Source organism: Chrysochloris asiatica, unplaced genomic scaffold, assembly GCF_000296735.1.
Source record: "Chrysochloris asiatica unplaced genomic scaffold, ChrAsi1.0 scaffold00257, whole genome shotgun sequence".
Lineage (NCBI taxonomy): Eukaryota > Metazoa > Chordata > Mammalia > Afrosoricida > Chrysochloridae > Chrysochloris > Chrysochloris asiatica.
In genome coordinates, this window is record NW_006408775.1 from 1,281,724 (window position 1) to 1,296,254 (window position 14,531).

The 14,531-nt window shown below is 49.7% G+C and overlaps 1 protein-coding gene across 1 annotated transcript in view; it reads right to left on the minus strand.

Moving 5' to 3' along the window:
- IFT140 (intraflagellar transport 140 homolog (Chlamydomonas)) overlaps window positions 1-11,721 on the minus strand; it is a 65,381-nt gene extending 53,660 nt beyond the window's left edge. Inside the window, exons 1-7 of the mRNA XM_006873945.1 lie at window positions 11,575-11,721; window positions 10,437-10,658; window positions 6,080-6,201; window positions 5,378-5,520; window positions 4,158-4,333; window positions 3,442-3,533; window positions 3,206-3,312 (exon numbers count right to left, since the gene is read on the minus strand). Of these exons, the coding sequence (XP_006874007.1) occupies window positions 3,206-3,312; window positions 3,442-3,533; window positions 4,158-4,333; window positions 5,378-5,520; window positions 6,080-6,201; window positions 10,437-10,658; window positions 11,575-11,721 (1,009 nt within the window). The remainder of the gene's footprint in view (window positions 1-3,205; window positions 3,313-3,441; window positions 3,534-4,157; window positions 4,334-5,377; window positions 5,521-6,079; window positions 6,202-10,436; window positions 10,659-11,574) is intronic.
- Window positions 11,722-14,531: the final 2,810 nt, after the last annotated feature.

Sequence of the window (14,531 nt, forward strand, 5' to 3'; positions counted from 1 at the left end):
CAGGTTGTTAATGAGTCTTCCTCCAATCCTGATGCCACGTTTTTCTTCATAGAACCCAGCTTCTTGGACTATTTGCTCAGCATATGGGTTGAATAAGTATGGTGAAAGAATACAACCCTGTCGCACACCTTTCCTGATTTTAAACCATTCAGTGTTTTCATGTTCTGTCCGAACAACTGTCTTTTGATCCATGTACAGATTTCTCATGAGCACAATTAAGTGTTCTGGAATACTCATACTTCACAATGTTGTTCATAGCTTGTCATGATCCACACAATTGAAAGCCTTTGCGTAGTCAATATAGCACAGGTAAACATCTTTCTGATATTTCTCTGCTTTCAGCCAAGATCCATCTGATGTCAGCAATGATATCCCTCATTCCACGTTTCTTCTGAATCCGGTTTGAACCTCTGGAAGCTCTCTGTCAACGTATGCTTGCAGCCCTTTCTGTATTACCTTTAGTAAAACTTTACTCGCTTGGGATATCAAAGAGATTGTCTGATGATTTCTGCATTCTGTTGGGTCACCTCTCTGTGGAATGGGCACAAATACTGATCTCTTCCAGTCAGCCAGATAGCTGTCTTCCAAATTTCTTGGCAGAGATGAGTGAGTGCCTCCTGTGCCGCCTCACTTTCTTGAAAGATTTCAATTTTTATTCCATCAGTTCCTGGTGCCTTGTTCTTTGCCAATTCCTTCAATGCACCTTGGACTTCTTCCTTCAGTATCATTGGCTCTTGATCACATGCTACCTCTTGCAATGGTTAAACATCAACCATTTCCTTTTAATACACTGACCGTGTATTCCTTCCATCTTCTCTTGATGCTTTCTGCATCATTCAATAATCTGTCCAGAGAATCGTTCAATAATGAATGTCGAGGCTTGATATTTTTTCTTCAGTTCCCTAACCTTGAGAAATGCTGAGCGTGTTCTTCCTTTTTGGTTTTCTGATTTAAGATCTTTGTAAATTGTGTTGTAATATTTGGCTTTATCTTCTCGAGCTGATCTTTGAAGTTTTCTGTTCAGCTCTTGTACCTCCTCATTTCTTCCATTTGCTTTAGCATTGCTATGCCTGGAGAGCAAATATTAGAGTCTCTTCTGACATCCATTTTAACCTTTTCCTTCTTTCTTGTCATCTTAATGACTTTTTGTTTTCTTTCTGTACGATGTTCTTGATGTCATCCCACAACTCTTCTAGTCTTTTGTCTTTAATATATCAGATCTGTTCTTCAGATGATCTCTAAATTCTGGTGGGATCTATTCAAGGTCATATTTTGGCTCTTGTGGACTTGTTTTCATTTTCTTCCGCTTCAGTCTGAATTTGCGTTATCAGTAATTGATGGTCTGTTCCACAGTCTGCCCCTGGCCTTGTTTTCACAGATGATATGGAGCGTTTCCATCATATCTTTCCGCAGATGTAGTCAATTTGATTTCTATGGATTCCATCTGGTGAGGTCCATGTGTATAGTCGTCTCTTATGCTATCTAAAGAAGGTATTTGAAATGAACAAATCATTGGTTTTGCAGAATTCTATCATGCGATCTCCAGCATCATTTCTATCACCAAGGCCATATTTTCCAACTACTGATCCTTCCTCTTTGCTCCCAACCTTTGCATTCCAATCACCAGTAATGATCAATGCATCTTGATTGCATGTTTGATCAATTTCAGATTGAAGAAGTTGGTAGAATTCTTCTATTTCATCCTCACTGGCTTTAGTGGTTGGTGCGTAAATTTGAATAATAGTGGTATTAACTGGGCTTCCCTGTAGGTGCATGGTTATTATCCTATCACAGACAGTGTTATACCTCATGACTGATCTGGATATGTTCTTTTTGACAATAAATGCAACACCATTCCTCTTCAATTTGTCATTCCCTGCATAGTAAACCATGTGGTTGTCAGATTCAAAATGGCCAATACCAGTCCATTTCAGCTTACTAATGCCTAAGACATCAATGTTTACGCGTTCCATTTCATTTTTGACCATTTCCAATTTTCCTAGATTCCTACTTCATACATTCCATGTTCTGATTATTAAAGGACATTTACAGCTGTTTCTCTTCATTTTGAGTTGTGCGCCATCAGCAAATGAAGGTCCCGTGGGCTTTTTTCCCACGGGCTTTACTCCATTCACGTCATCACGGTCAACTCTTCTTTGAAGAGGCAGGTCTTCCCCAGTCGCATTTTGAGTGCCTTCCAACCCGAGGGGCTCACTTTACGGCCCTGTATCTGACAGTGTTTCTCTGCTATAAGGTTTTCAGTGACTCAATATTCGGAAGCAGCTCGTCACTCTTTCTTCCTAGTCTGGAAGCGCATCTGAAACTTGTCCACCATGGGTGACCCTGCTGGTATTTAAAATGCCGGTGGCATAGCTTCCAGAATCACAGCACCTCACAAGGCACCACAGTGCGACACAGTGATGGACGTCGGTCACTATAGGATGAAACTGACTCGCCAGCCCTTAACAAACATCTTCACAGAAGCAGATTACCAAGCCTTTCTTCTGGGTTCAAACTGCCAACCAGCCTTCAGGTTAGTAGTATGTACACACCATGGACGCGAAAAAGATCAGCTGGACGAATGCCACATCTGGCTTGTGTGTGCATGCGGTCATGTTTACACTTACATATAGGTGCTGGAATATACGCACATGTACACGTGCACCAACATGTAATACACACAAATGCAGTGCCTGATGTTACATTTGTGTGTGCGCAGGTACGTGTGTACACAGTGCACAAACACAGATGTGTGCATGTGTGGTTGTATGCATGTGTGGAGAAGTATACATGTACACATATGGGTCTGTGTGCGCAGTTCACATGCATGTGTGCGTGTTTGTGTGTATGTGTATATCATAGTGTGTATTTCACATAGTCCTCCTCACAGGGCCTGAGGAGAGACCTGAGACACCCACACACCCACATGGGTATGTGTCTGTGTGTGCACGTGTACCTGTGTGTGCACACATGTAAGTATGCATGTCCCACACTGTCCCCTTCAGGGGCTCCAGGAGGGACCAGAGATGGCTGTGCACACATGTGGGCTGGCCACACCAGAGCCCTCAGGTGGACAACAGGTTTTAATGCCCCATCGGCCTCAGCCATGTTGACTGGCAGGGCTGACACTGTCATGACTGTTCCATGGCCCCTGCGAGGTCCCGGTTGGGGCTTATGTGTCCTGACGCCAGCATGGAGGACTCACCTTTGACTTTGCAGTATGAGACACAATTGATATTCTCTCCTTTCTCAAAGCCAAACTTCTCGTCTGGGCTCAGTATATAATTCTCACCACGTTCTAAGTCCCAAAACCTGCAGGGGAAGAGGGAGCCCAGAGAGTGGCCTTGTGAGAGTGCCTGAGTCAGAGCTGCTGTGGACCCTGAGGCTCCGTACACAACACGTCTGTGTCTGCCTCAGTTCTGATGTGAACCCATGTCTCACCTGAGCACAGTTTCCCCAATGGCCGTGACGAGCAGGCTGCCCTCGATCAGAGCGATGTCCGCCTGGCGGCCGGTCTTCCCACTCAGCTTGACCTGTGGGACAGAGGCCCAGCCTGGAGGTAGCCCAGCCTGTGATTTCTGAAGCCCCATGGAGCCCAGCAAACATCGCCTGGAGGATGTACCAAAGGAGGAAGCACCGTGCCAACGGCGGGGCCTAGGGAGGGTACGTGGGCCAGCAAACCAGAGCAGATGGCTGTAGTGGCGAGCACTGGTCAGTAAGCACGTGTCTGCAGCGACTCTGAAGTGAAATCACAACCCCACCACCCAGGACAGAGCCTCTCGACTCTCCCATCCCTACTGCACGGGGAACAGATGATGCCCCCACCTGAGAGACTACAACATGGGATTTCAACTGAAGTCTTACTCCAAGCCAGGCTCCATGGCACACAGCCACAACCACAACATACTGGCCACCATGGAGCCTCGGGAATACCCAGGAATGAGGTATTGGTCCTAGAGGAGCCCTGGTGGTACAACCGTCAAGCACTCTCCTGCTAACCGAAACTTGAGCAGTCAGAACCCACTAGGCTGCCTGCTCCCGACAGGGGGACTCTCAGCTGCAACTGACCCTATAGCAATGGGTTGGACTTGGCTTGTCTCCTGGGGTTCTGGTGGCAGTGGCTCTGGACCCTCATGTGCCCACCCACCCTCACCCACCTTCAGGGTCTCCTCGGCCTTGCCCTCGGACGTCATTGTGTACAGAGACAGGAGCAGCGTGGCTGTGACCACCAGCAGCGTCTCCCGCTGCTCCATGTAGAGCAGGGTCTGTATGGGGCTGTCCACGGAGGCCACCTGCATCTTGTTGCCCTTCTCGTCCACAGAGTGTACTGTGCCTGCAGGCAAGAGCAAACGCCACACACATGGGGGCAGGTGTGACTCCCACACTGGCATCCTGAGCAACTGTTTTTATGAACTTGGGGGAAGTTTAAAACTCAGACTTCCGGAGTTGGGTTGAACACCTGGCAGGTCATAGTAGTTACAGTGTGGGCGACAGGGATGGCCTGAGGCTACTGACTGGCCAGGTCATGCTGCCACACCCTCTTGAGACACACAACTCAGCATCTGTCTCACTCAAAACACAGCGCGTACGTGCAGGATACCAGCTAACTTATATCAAGGGGCCCTGGTAGTGCAATGGTTAAGTGCTCGGCTGCTAGCCAAAGCTTGGTGGTTCAAACCTATCTACTGCTCTGCAGGAACTAGAAGTGGCAATCTGCTCCCATAGAGATGACAGCCTAGAAAACCCGAGGGGCAGGTTCACTCTGCCACGTGGATTGCTAGGAGTCAGAAGCAACTCGACTGCACCCACCAAGAGCTCACGCACCACTCTATGTCTGGCACACGTGCAGCCTGCTGTTAGGGTTTGCAGAAACACCATCCATTCCTTTAACCCACTGCCAGCCCCCTGAAACACTGACGTCCATTCATTTACATCCACTGTCAGCCCCCTGAAATGATGACGTCTGTTCATTTACGTCCACTGTCAGCCCCCTGAAACCCTGACATCCATTCATTTACATTCACTGTCAGCCCCCTGAAATGATGACGTCTGTTCATTTATGTCCATTGTCAGCCCCTGAAACTCTGGACGTCCATTCATTTACATCCACTGTCAGCCCCCTGAAACCCTGACATCCATTCATTTACATTCACTGTCAGCCCCCTGAAATGATGACGTCTGTTTATTTATGTCCATTGTCACCCCCTGAAACTCTGGACGTCCATTCATTTACATCCACTGTCAGCCCCCTGAAACCCTGACGTCCATTCATTTACGTTCACTGCCAGCCCCCTGAAATGCTGACGTCCTTTCATTTACATCCACTGCCAACCCCCTGAAACTCTGGACGTCCGTTCATCATGATGTGGCTCCTCACCATCTATTAGGCTGACAAAGAAGGACAGCCCCTCATGCGGCCCCATCTTCTGGAAGCTTCCAAAGCCGCTCTTTTTCCAGTTGAACATGTCCAGCGCCCTCTCGTCACCACTCACCGCAGCCTTTGCCAACTGCACGAGGTCCCTGAAAGCAGAGATGGCACGTGGTGTGACGGGCTCTCTGCACACCATGTAGGAAGAGGCTGTAAGCACAGACCTGCCTCTGCTGGGGCCGCGACTGCCACCCAGTCCCCACAAAGCCCGTCTCTGCCCAGGGCCACAGTGAGCATGTAAACACTGTCGCAGCTCTGGTGGGATTGAACTGCTGTCCTTATGGTTAGCAGTCCAGTGCTTAACCCACAGCGCCACCTACTCAGCCATGAGGGGTCACCGAACTGGACTCAGTGGCACACGGCAACCACAGACAGCGATGCCAGGAGCCAAGATGGTGCAGACGGCTCCAGGCTCAACTCCTGACCGAAAGGTCAGTGGCTTGAGCACCCCCAGCTGAGCCCCGGTTGAGCCCCTAGTTGAGCCCCAGCTGAGCCCCAGTTGAGTCCCGGTTGAGCCCCCCCAGCTGAGCCCCCATTTGCTCTGAGGGAAGAAGGCCTGGAAATGTGTTCCTGCAAAGCTGACGGCCTTGGAGACCCTCGGGGTCAGGGGTCACTGGGTGAAAACCAACAGTGCCCAGCAACGTCACGTACTCGCTGGGCGGGGGCAGCCGGAAGATGCAGTGCGTCAGGTGCTTCCCAAACTCGTGTCTCAGCAAGGGTGGTCCCTGGGCTCGGCCTCGCTGGTCCAGCCGCCACAAGAGCAGCGCGCCAATCTGGAAAGATCAACGCCAACAAGTCACAGTCCGGGGAGTGGGAGACACGTCCTCATGTGGGGAAAGGCCATGCATAGTACAGGAGGCGGGAAATGTATCCCTGTGGGTTAGGGGAGAGGCCATACATAGTACAGGGGACACCAACACGAAGTCAAAGAAGGAAGCCACCGAGCGAGAAGCTCAGACCAATCAAACCAATCGAACCCACTGCAAGCAATTCATAGCGACCTTTAGAGTAGGACAGAACAGCCCCAGGGTTTCCAAGTCTGTCACCTTTCCAGAAGCAGACTGCCTCACCTCTCCCACTAAGCGGCTGATGGGTTTGAACCACCGACCTCCTGGTTATCAACCCATGCTTCACCCACTGCACCACCAGGGCTCCAAGATTTACAGGCCACAGAGGTCAGTCCTACAGACACAATTCTGAGTACATATGCAACAGCTGTAGTAATCAGCGGTCACCCACGAGTGGGCAGGCATGCAAACTGGACAAGAGAGGGCAGTGACCGACCAGGACAACACCCTGAAGTATGAGAGAGGGATTCAGAAATCGTGTGACAGAATCCCATCCTCTTTTCATTCCTTTGGCCCACAGACTTTTTGAAGCCCTGTTGTATTATTATTTAAAAGAGAAAAAAAGGATCATAGGCTTATTCCTTTTTTTAAAAAAATTGCTAAATTCCCCACTGGCCATGCAAACTCAAAGCAGTCGAGGTATCAAAAATGCCAACTTCAGGGCCCTCTCTGTGCCTCTCTGCCCCCGACTCCCTAGAGATGCCCCTATGCTGGGCTGTTGGCTAAAGCTCCAGTTTTCCAGGAGACTTCTATTCACGGAAGGCTTGGGAAGAGCACAGAAGACCTGTGCACCGCCCCCGGCTCTTCTGTCGTGAAGAGTCCCCGTTGGTGTGGCCCAGCTGTCTCAAGGAACAAACCAACACTGTGGTCTTTTTAAGGACTACATCTGTACTTTTTCAAGAGTCCCCATGTCCCCCAAGGAGCGTCCTTTTCTCTGCTTCAGGATCGTCACATCTCCTGCTGCTTCATGCAGCTCCGTGTCTGAGGAGTGGGGTCTGCCACCGTGACACTGGGCTGGTGCTCTGGGGTGGCGCTGCAGGTGACCACGCTGGACTGCGAGGTCGGTTTGGACCACAGGGTCGCTATGAGTCAGAACCAACTTGACAGCAACAGTAACAGTACAGAAGTGAAGGTCCTCCTCGGGCACGCTCTCAGCAGGACCTTCACCCCGGTAAAGTCCAGTCCTCCTAATTCTCTTGGGCTGCTATAACGTCAACAAACAGAAACGAGTCCTCTCACAGTTAGGTCGGGTAGAAGGCTGAATTCAGGCTGCTGGCTCCGGGGTCCTGGTCCCCTCGGAGTGTTTAGACAGTTCCGTGTGTCTTGGCATCAGGCTTCCCCTAGGAGGAGTCAGCACACAGACTCCGGGTCCAAATGAGCCGTTCCACTCCTGATTCTTGGTTCTACTTGCCTGTTTCATCTCTTTTATAATCTCAGAAGAGGCAACCTAGTCCCGTAGGCTGTACCCTGCCTCGTTCACATCACGGCCTCTTTAGTGTCATAGCAGGGAGCAGTTCTGACCCACAGGGAATTACATCAGGTCACACCCCACTGAGACTCAGGACGTGGCCAAGCTGACACCTGTTTGGGAGGGCACAGCCCTGTGCCACAGAGCCAGTCTTACCCGTACTGATGCTCTCTACAGGACACTTCTGGTCTGTCCTTACAGTCACTATGACTTGGATTCGACTCCACGACACCCAACAACAACAATGTGTGACTTCCCACACCCCATAACTACCAACGAGCTCCGGCCCCGCCTCCAGTACAGATGTGCTTCAGAGATGTGGCGGGTTTGCTTTCAGACACGGCAGCAAAAAGAACATCAAAACAAAGGGAGTCACGCAAACCTCTGGCTCCCCAGTGCACATGAAGGTCACGATTCCACCAGACTGGAGTCTGTCAAGTGTGCCATGGAATGATGAACAAGTTGGCACTATTGGAGGCATGACCGAAGCAGGGCACACAGACACATGAGGCTAGAAAAAAACGGCACCAATACACCTGCTCGGCACAGGTTGTCACAAACCTTCCATTTGTAAAAAAAAAAAAAAAAAGATTTTGTCTGCAGAGCGCCATAAAGCAAGGCACAAGTGAACACGGCCCGCTTGGACAGTGGACAGTGTGTTGTTACATTAAAGATCATTTCAGCTTGGCAGACACACTCTACAGCTCGGTGACTGGGGCCTTAGCATGCTTTCCAATCTGTGCCTGTGAGGTCACATACAAGGGGACGCAGGGGTGGTAATCAGTGCCAATCTTTGGTTATGACTGTTATGGACTGTAAATCCTACTCTTCCCATGGTTGGTTGTAACCCCATTTGAGAATGGACTTTTCTTTGTTATGTTAATCAAACAGGATTTCGGTAGGATGGGTCTTAAACCAGTCTCTCAAGGGATATAAAAGAGAATGAACAAGAAAGCAAGAGAGCAGAGCTGGGGGAAGAGAGATGGCAAGCCACATGCAGATCAGCAAGGAACCAAGGCACCAAGACCTGGCCCAGAGAGACAGACAGAGTCTTCCCCGAGAGCCAGCACCAGGAGTTTGGACAGCGATCCTCCTAAACTGAGAAAATAAATTTCTATTTGTTGAAATCGACCACTGCGATAGCAGCAGTAGGTAACTGAGGGGTTCTGGTACAGTGAGGACAAGGACAGGCCCTGTAGACACGGTGCTGAGTGAAGAAGCTGGACATTCAAGGACAAACAGTGTGTGAACTCACTGACGTGCAAGCTTGAGAAGAGACTGGGCGGCAGATGAGAAGTTACTGAGGGTTCTGGACAAGGTGCTGAGGGCATTTGGAAATGGGTAGTCACGTTTGTCCCACATAGGAAATGTAATTAAGGGCTCTGATATGGCTTTCAGATGGCGTTTTTTGTTATATAAACAAGGGTGTGTCAGAAAGCATTGCTACTAGGGTTCTGGGGATGCAGACATTGGCTCTGTAGGATAAGCACTGGACTACAAACCACAGCATTGGTAGTTCGAGCCCACCAGCTGGAGAAAGATGACGCTTTCTGCTCCCACAAAGATATACAGCCTTAGGAACCCTATACAGGGTCGCTGTGAGTCAGAACAGCTTGACAGTACTTTAAGGATTCTAGTTTAAACAAGAATGGACTTATTCCAAACAAAACGTGCCTAATCATGTCTCTGCAATTAATGGAGGGCTGCAGACGAGTTCTCTCAGTAATGTGTACACGTCTTAGTCATATTAGGGTGACTTCAAAAAAGGTTGGATCAAGCAATGAGACGCTATACGATAGAATGAATGTAAAACCAATGTTCTCCCATGTAAACTGTCACATAATTCACACGATAGGATGAATGTAAAACCAATGTTCTCCCATGTAAACTGTCACATAATTCACACGATAGGATGAATGTAAAACCAATGTTCTCCCATGTAAACTGTCACATAATTCACACGATAGGATGAATGTAAAACCAATGTTCTCCCATGTAAACTGTCACATAATTCACAACAAAACATTAAAAAAAAAAGGTTGAATCCAAGTAGTGCTTCTGAGGGGAACTGCTGGGTTAGATTCAAGACAGAGGTCAGATGAGAAGGTTCCGGTGACTGTTTTTTTGAGAATCTAAAGAGGTTATCTTGATAGATTTTCTCAAACAATGCAAGACAATTATGAAGGCTGATTATGAAGATGTTTTAAGACAATTGAAAACTGAGGGAAAGTGCAGGAAAGTTGCACCTATGAATTTTTTCATCACAATAACGAATGTGCCTTTAAAGATAGCAAGGCCTGCTCTGTGAGGATTTCACTGGGAAATCTTACCCAGCCACCCTACGGCCTTGACACGGCCTCTTCCTACTTCTTTTTATTACTAAAACATAAAGAACAGTGAAAGGGAAAATTCTCTGAGTCCCCCAAGGACGCTGTTTTGACATGATGTAAATTGAAGAGCCCAGAATCCACTGGGAAGGGTTAGAGAGATGGACACATCATCCTGCAAAGTGGCTAGAACTAGATGGCGGATATGTTGAGAAACAATAGCTTCACATTTAGATAGTTTGTGTAATAAGGTTTCTATGATTCTACAGCAGTATTTTTGGGCTTCCTTTCATGTATTTAACTGCAATAAGACAAATAAACCTGTCACCAACATCTACCAGCAGCAGCATTGGCAGTGTGCTTACCCGGTCTCCAGACAGCAGGCAGTTTCCATTGGGGCTCCAGGCGAGCACAGTGATGTCGGTGGTGTGTGGTGAGGGCATGGTGTACTGTCCCTTGTCTTGCTTGTTAAACACCATCACTTCCCCCGTCTCCCAGCCGACGGCCAGGACGAGGCGCATGGGGTGCCAACACAGTGACATTGCTCGGCACGACCGCTCGATGTGTGAGTCAGGCGCACGCTCGCCCTGCAGGGACGAGAGGAAGACCGCTTCTCAGGATGGCGGTAGACGCTCAACGCACTTCTAGCTAGAAGACAGAACTGTGGTTGTCGGGCACTGTGGGTCAATTCCAACTCCTGGTGCTCGACAGCACAGCGTACAACTGCTGCGCGGAGCTTCCTGGGCCGTTCTCTACAAGGGCAGGCAGCCCTCTCTTCCCCCCTAAGAGCAGCACCCCCCTAAGAGCAGCAGGTGGGTTCAAACAGCAGGCTTTCTGGTTGGGTGCTATAACCACCGCACCACCAGGGTTCTTCCTGACCCCATCTGTGGCTACAAAGGTACCAGGAGCAAACTGGATCCATAGTTGGCATTGAAACAACAACGCAAGCACAGCTCTTTCTCCAACAGTCACTGGGTGAGTTTGAACTGCTGACCTTTAGGTTTAACTATGGTGCCAGCAGAGCCCCTTACCAACAGATGTTGGGAATTTGGACTTTAATGAGCACTGACCACGGCCAGTCTGTGCTTTCTTCAGCAAAAGTGAGACCAGAACTTTTGGTCTTACATATACACCCCACACTGCACACACACAGACACCACTACACACACATACATACACACACTCCCCACACCCCCCACATACACACATTACACCCCCCCACTATACACACATACACACCCCACACTACACACATTACACACCCCACATACACACACATACACACCCCCCACTACACACCTAAACACCTCATACATACCCCTGATACACACCATATACATACTTGATTAGCCCCATAATACTCCTTATATACCTCCCCACAACCCCCACACTCCTCCCTACACACACCACACACCCACCACACACCCACCACACACACACCACACACAAACACAAAGAAGAGCCGGGAGCAACTGAAGCGAGGGCGGCTGCTGTACGTCTCACCTGTTCCAGATAAACATCCACGCTGCCTCCCAAGGTGGGGCTGACAGAGGCCACCGCCAGGAAGGGGTGAACAGGATGCCAGCTGATGTGGGAAGGTGGGCCGGCCGATTCGGGGGCTTCTATGCGATGGTCAATGTAGAGGGCCATGATGAATTATAGTCACGGTGCGGAACTGCTGCCGGGGACAGAAAATTATCAACACAATGACTGTCTGGAACTAGGGAAAGGGACTGAATGGTGGCGCCCTCAGCTGCTAACGAGAAGGTGGGCAGTTCACAGCCACCCAGCTCCTGCACAGATGAAACCCCCAAATCACTGCCATCGAGTGGGTTCCTGCTCACAGCGACACTAAAGGACAGAGGAGAAGTTCCCCATAGGGCTTCCGGACTATAAATCTTTACGGAAGCCGACCACCTCATTTCTCTCCAGTGGAGCAGCTGGTGGGTTCAGACTAAGCTTAACCACTGCTCCACCAAATGACCCACAGAGACCCTCTATGACCTAGAGTTCCTGAAGCCTTAATCTTTTACTGAAACGGACTGCCTTGTCTTTGGTCCCACTGAGCAGAGGGTGGGTTTGAACTGCTGACCTTTCAGTTAGCAGCCCAATGCTTCATCTACTGTGCAACCAACCCAAACCCACGGCCATCAAGTTGGTCCTGACTCAGACCGCACTGGACAGAGAACTGTCCCATATGGTTTCAAAGGCGGCAACTCGACAGGAGCTGACCGCCTCGTCTTTCTCCCTCTGAGCAGATGGTGGGTTTGAACCACCGACTTCGATGTTATCAGTCCAACACCTAACTCACAAGTGCCACCAGGGGTCCTGAAAGATGACATCTACTCTGTTACATGAGCAGGACCAGGGGCTGGCGGCATCACAGACGCCGACTCCTGAGACAGTGGCTAACTTAAATTCCAAGATGAGGGATGGGCCCTGCGTGACCCAGGCTGTGCTCACAAAGAACGAGTTCTGACTGCAAACACGGCCCGTCTCTGCTCTCCACTGCAAGGAAAGTCATGATGCTTGGTTTCAATCATAACAAAGACCATTCCTAGTTTCATGAGAGGACCCCAGCGGCGCAAGCCGTTTGCCCTTAACCACCTACCTAAAGGGAGGCGGTTTGAACCTACCCCTAGGCACAGTGGAAGGGAGGCCTGGAGATTGGCCTCCAATAGGTCACAACCAAGGAAAGCCTACTGAGCCCTGCTCTCCTCTGTCAGACGCTGGACTGTTCGGGGGTCTGGAGTCACGCTCAAGACGGTAATGGGTCTGACTTTTAGCTGTTCATGTTTCACAGCAAGCTGCTCTCCAAGAGCTAAGAGGATTCCCAAGGAGCACTCGACTTCCACTGAGTCATGAAGACCCCATACCCCTGGTCCAGGTGGCGGAAGGTGGGGCCCCTCGGAACACAAAGCCACAGCAGGTGAGGAGGCGAGTTGACCTTGATGAGCTAGGTGAGCTCAGCTTCTCCCTTTTCCCTTTAAACCTGGGAAGGTTGGAATGCACAGTCCTTGGGAGGGCTAGGGTGGTGATACAGTGGTTAAAGCCCTTGGGCACTGATCCAGAGGTCAGTGGTTTGAAGCCATCTTCTGTAAAGACGACAGCCTTGGAGACTCCGGCGCAGTTCTGCTCTGTCCCTCAGCGTCTTGCCGAGCTGAGAGCAACTCAGCAGCAGTGGGTTTTAGGACTGTGAGTGGGACACTGCCACTTCGCTCCCTGAACTCAGTTTGAGGAGACAGTATCTCCGGACCCATTTGCCATCAATAATTTTATTGTGATTCCAATGAACACAACGCAGCTCCCTTTTCCACTCCACAATGTAGACACACTTTGTTTCATGACATTGGCTATAATTGTCTTAAGGTAACAGGACTCCTTCCGATCCCTCCCGGGGTTCCTAGCTTCCATTCGTCCATCATTTAAAATGATCCAAGACCTGCGAAGTAGTCCTGTCTCCAGAGCAGGGGACAGAATCAGTTTTATACTTTCTGCAGCAGTTGTAATAGGGGATCCCAGAAGCCTCTGTGTGGGTCTGGAAAAGGAAGCGCAGTTCAAGGAGAAGGTGGGAGACTCACAGGTGCAAGCTTCAGGGTCTACCTGTCCCCCATGAACACGGTTGTTGGGCGCTGTGGCGTTCATTCTGACTCATACAGCTCTTGTGTGACAACGTAGAACCGCCCCCTTGGGTTTCTTAGTTCTCTCTTGCTATAATAGAAATATCCTAAGGGGTTAGCAGTAACAAACATTTAGTCTCTCACAATTTAGGAGGCCAGAATTCCAAATTTAGAAGGCTAGGTCTCGGGGAAAGTTTCTCTGTGTGGGCTCTGTGGAAAGGTCCTTGCCTCTGGCCCATCATTCCTTGGCGCTCTCCATGGGTCCATCGGGTGTGCTCCACTTGGGCTCCGGGCTTCTTGGCGAGCGCGAGCGCAGGTCCCTCCCTCTCTGCTCGCATCTCTCTCCTTTTCTCTGCAGGCCACAGCCCATGGGAGCTCCCTTCCTACTGACTGGCTGCTCACAGTAGATCTCATCCTGGAAATGAATACATTATGTCAGATCACAAAAGAGGGGTGATTACATCACCCCATAAGTGCCAAGTCGCTGAGAGTCACGGTCCTGGTCCTCCAGTCAAGGTGACAGCTTTAGGGGAGGGTACAATTCAATCCCTGACAGTTCCTAGGCTGGGGTCTTTACAAAGAGCAGATTGGCTGGTCTTTCTCCTGGGCCCTGAATTCCCTCCCTCCCCTCCTCTCACCCCACACATCCTGGTGATCAGCAAATACATATTTTCCCCCTTTTTAGCGTGGGTTCTCTTCCTTAGTCTTTTACAGTAGTGGTCCTGTGCAGTGTTTCTCCTTTTGTGACTGACTGATTTCACTCAACATAATGTCCTCAAGGTTCATCCATGTTATGTGGTGGCTTGCAGCTCCCTTGTTATTCTTCAATGTAGCATAGTA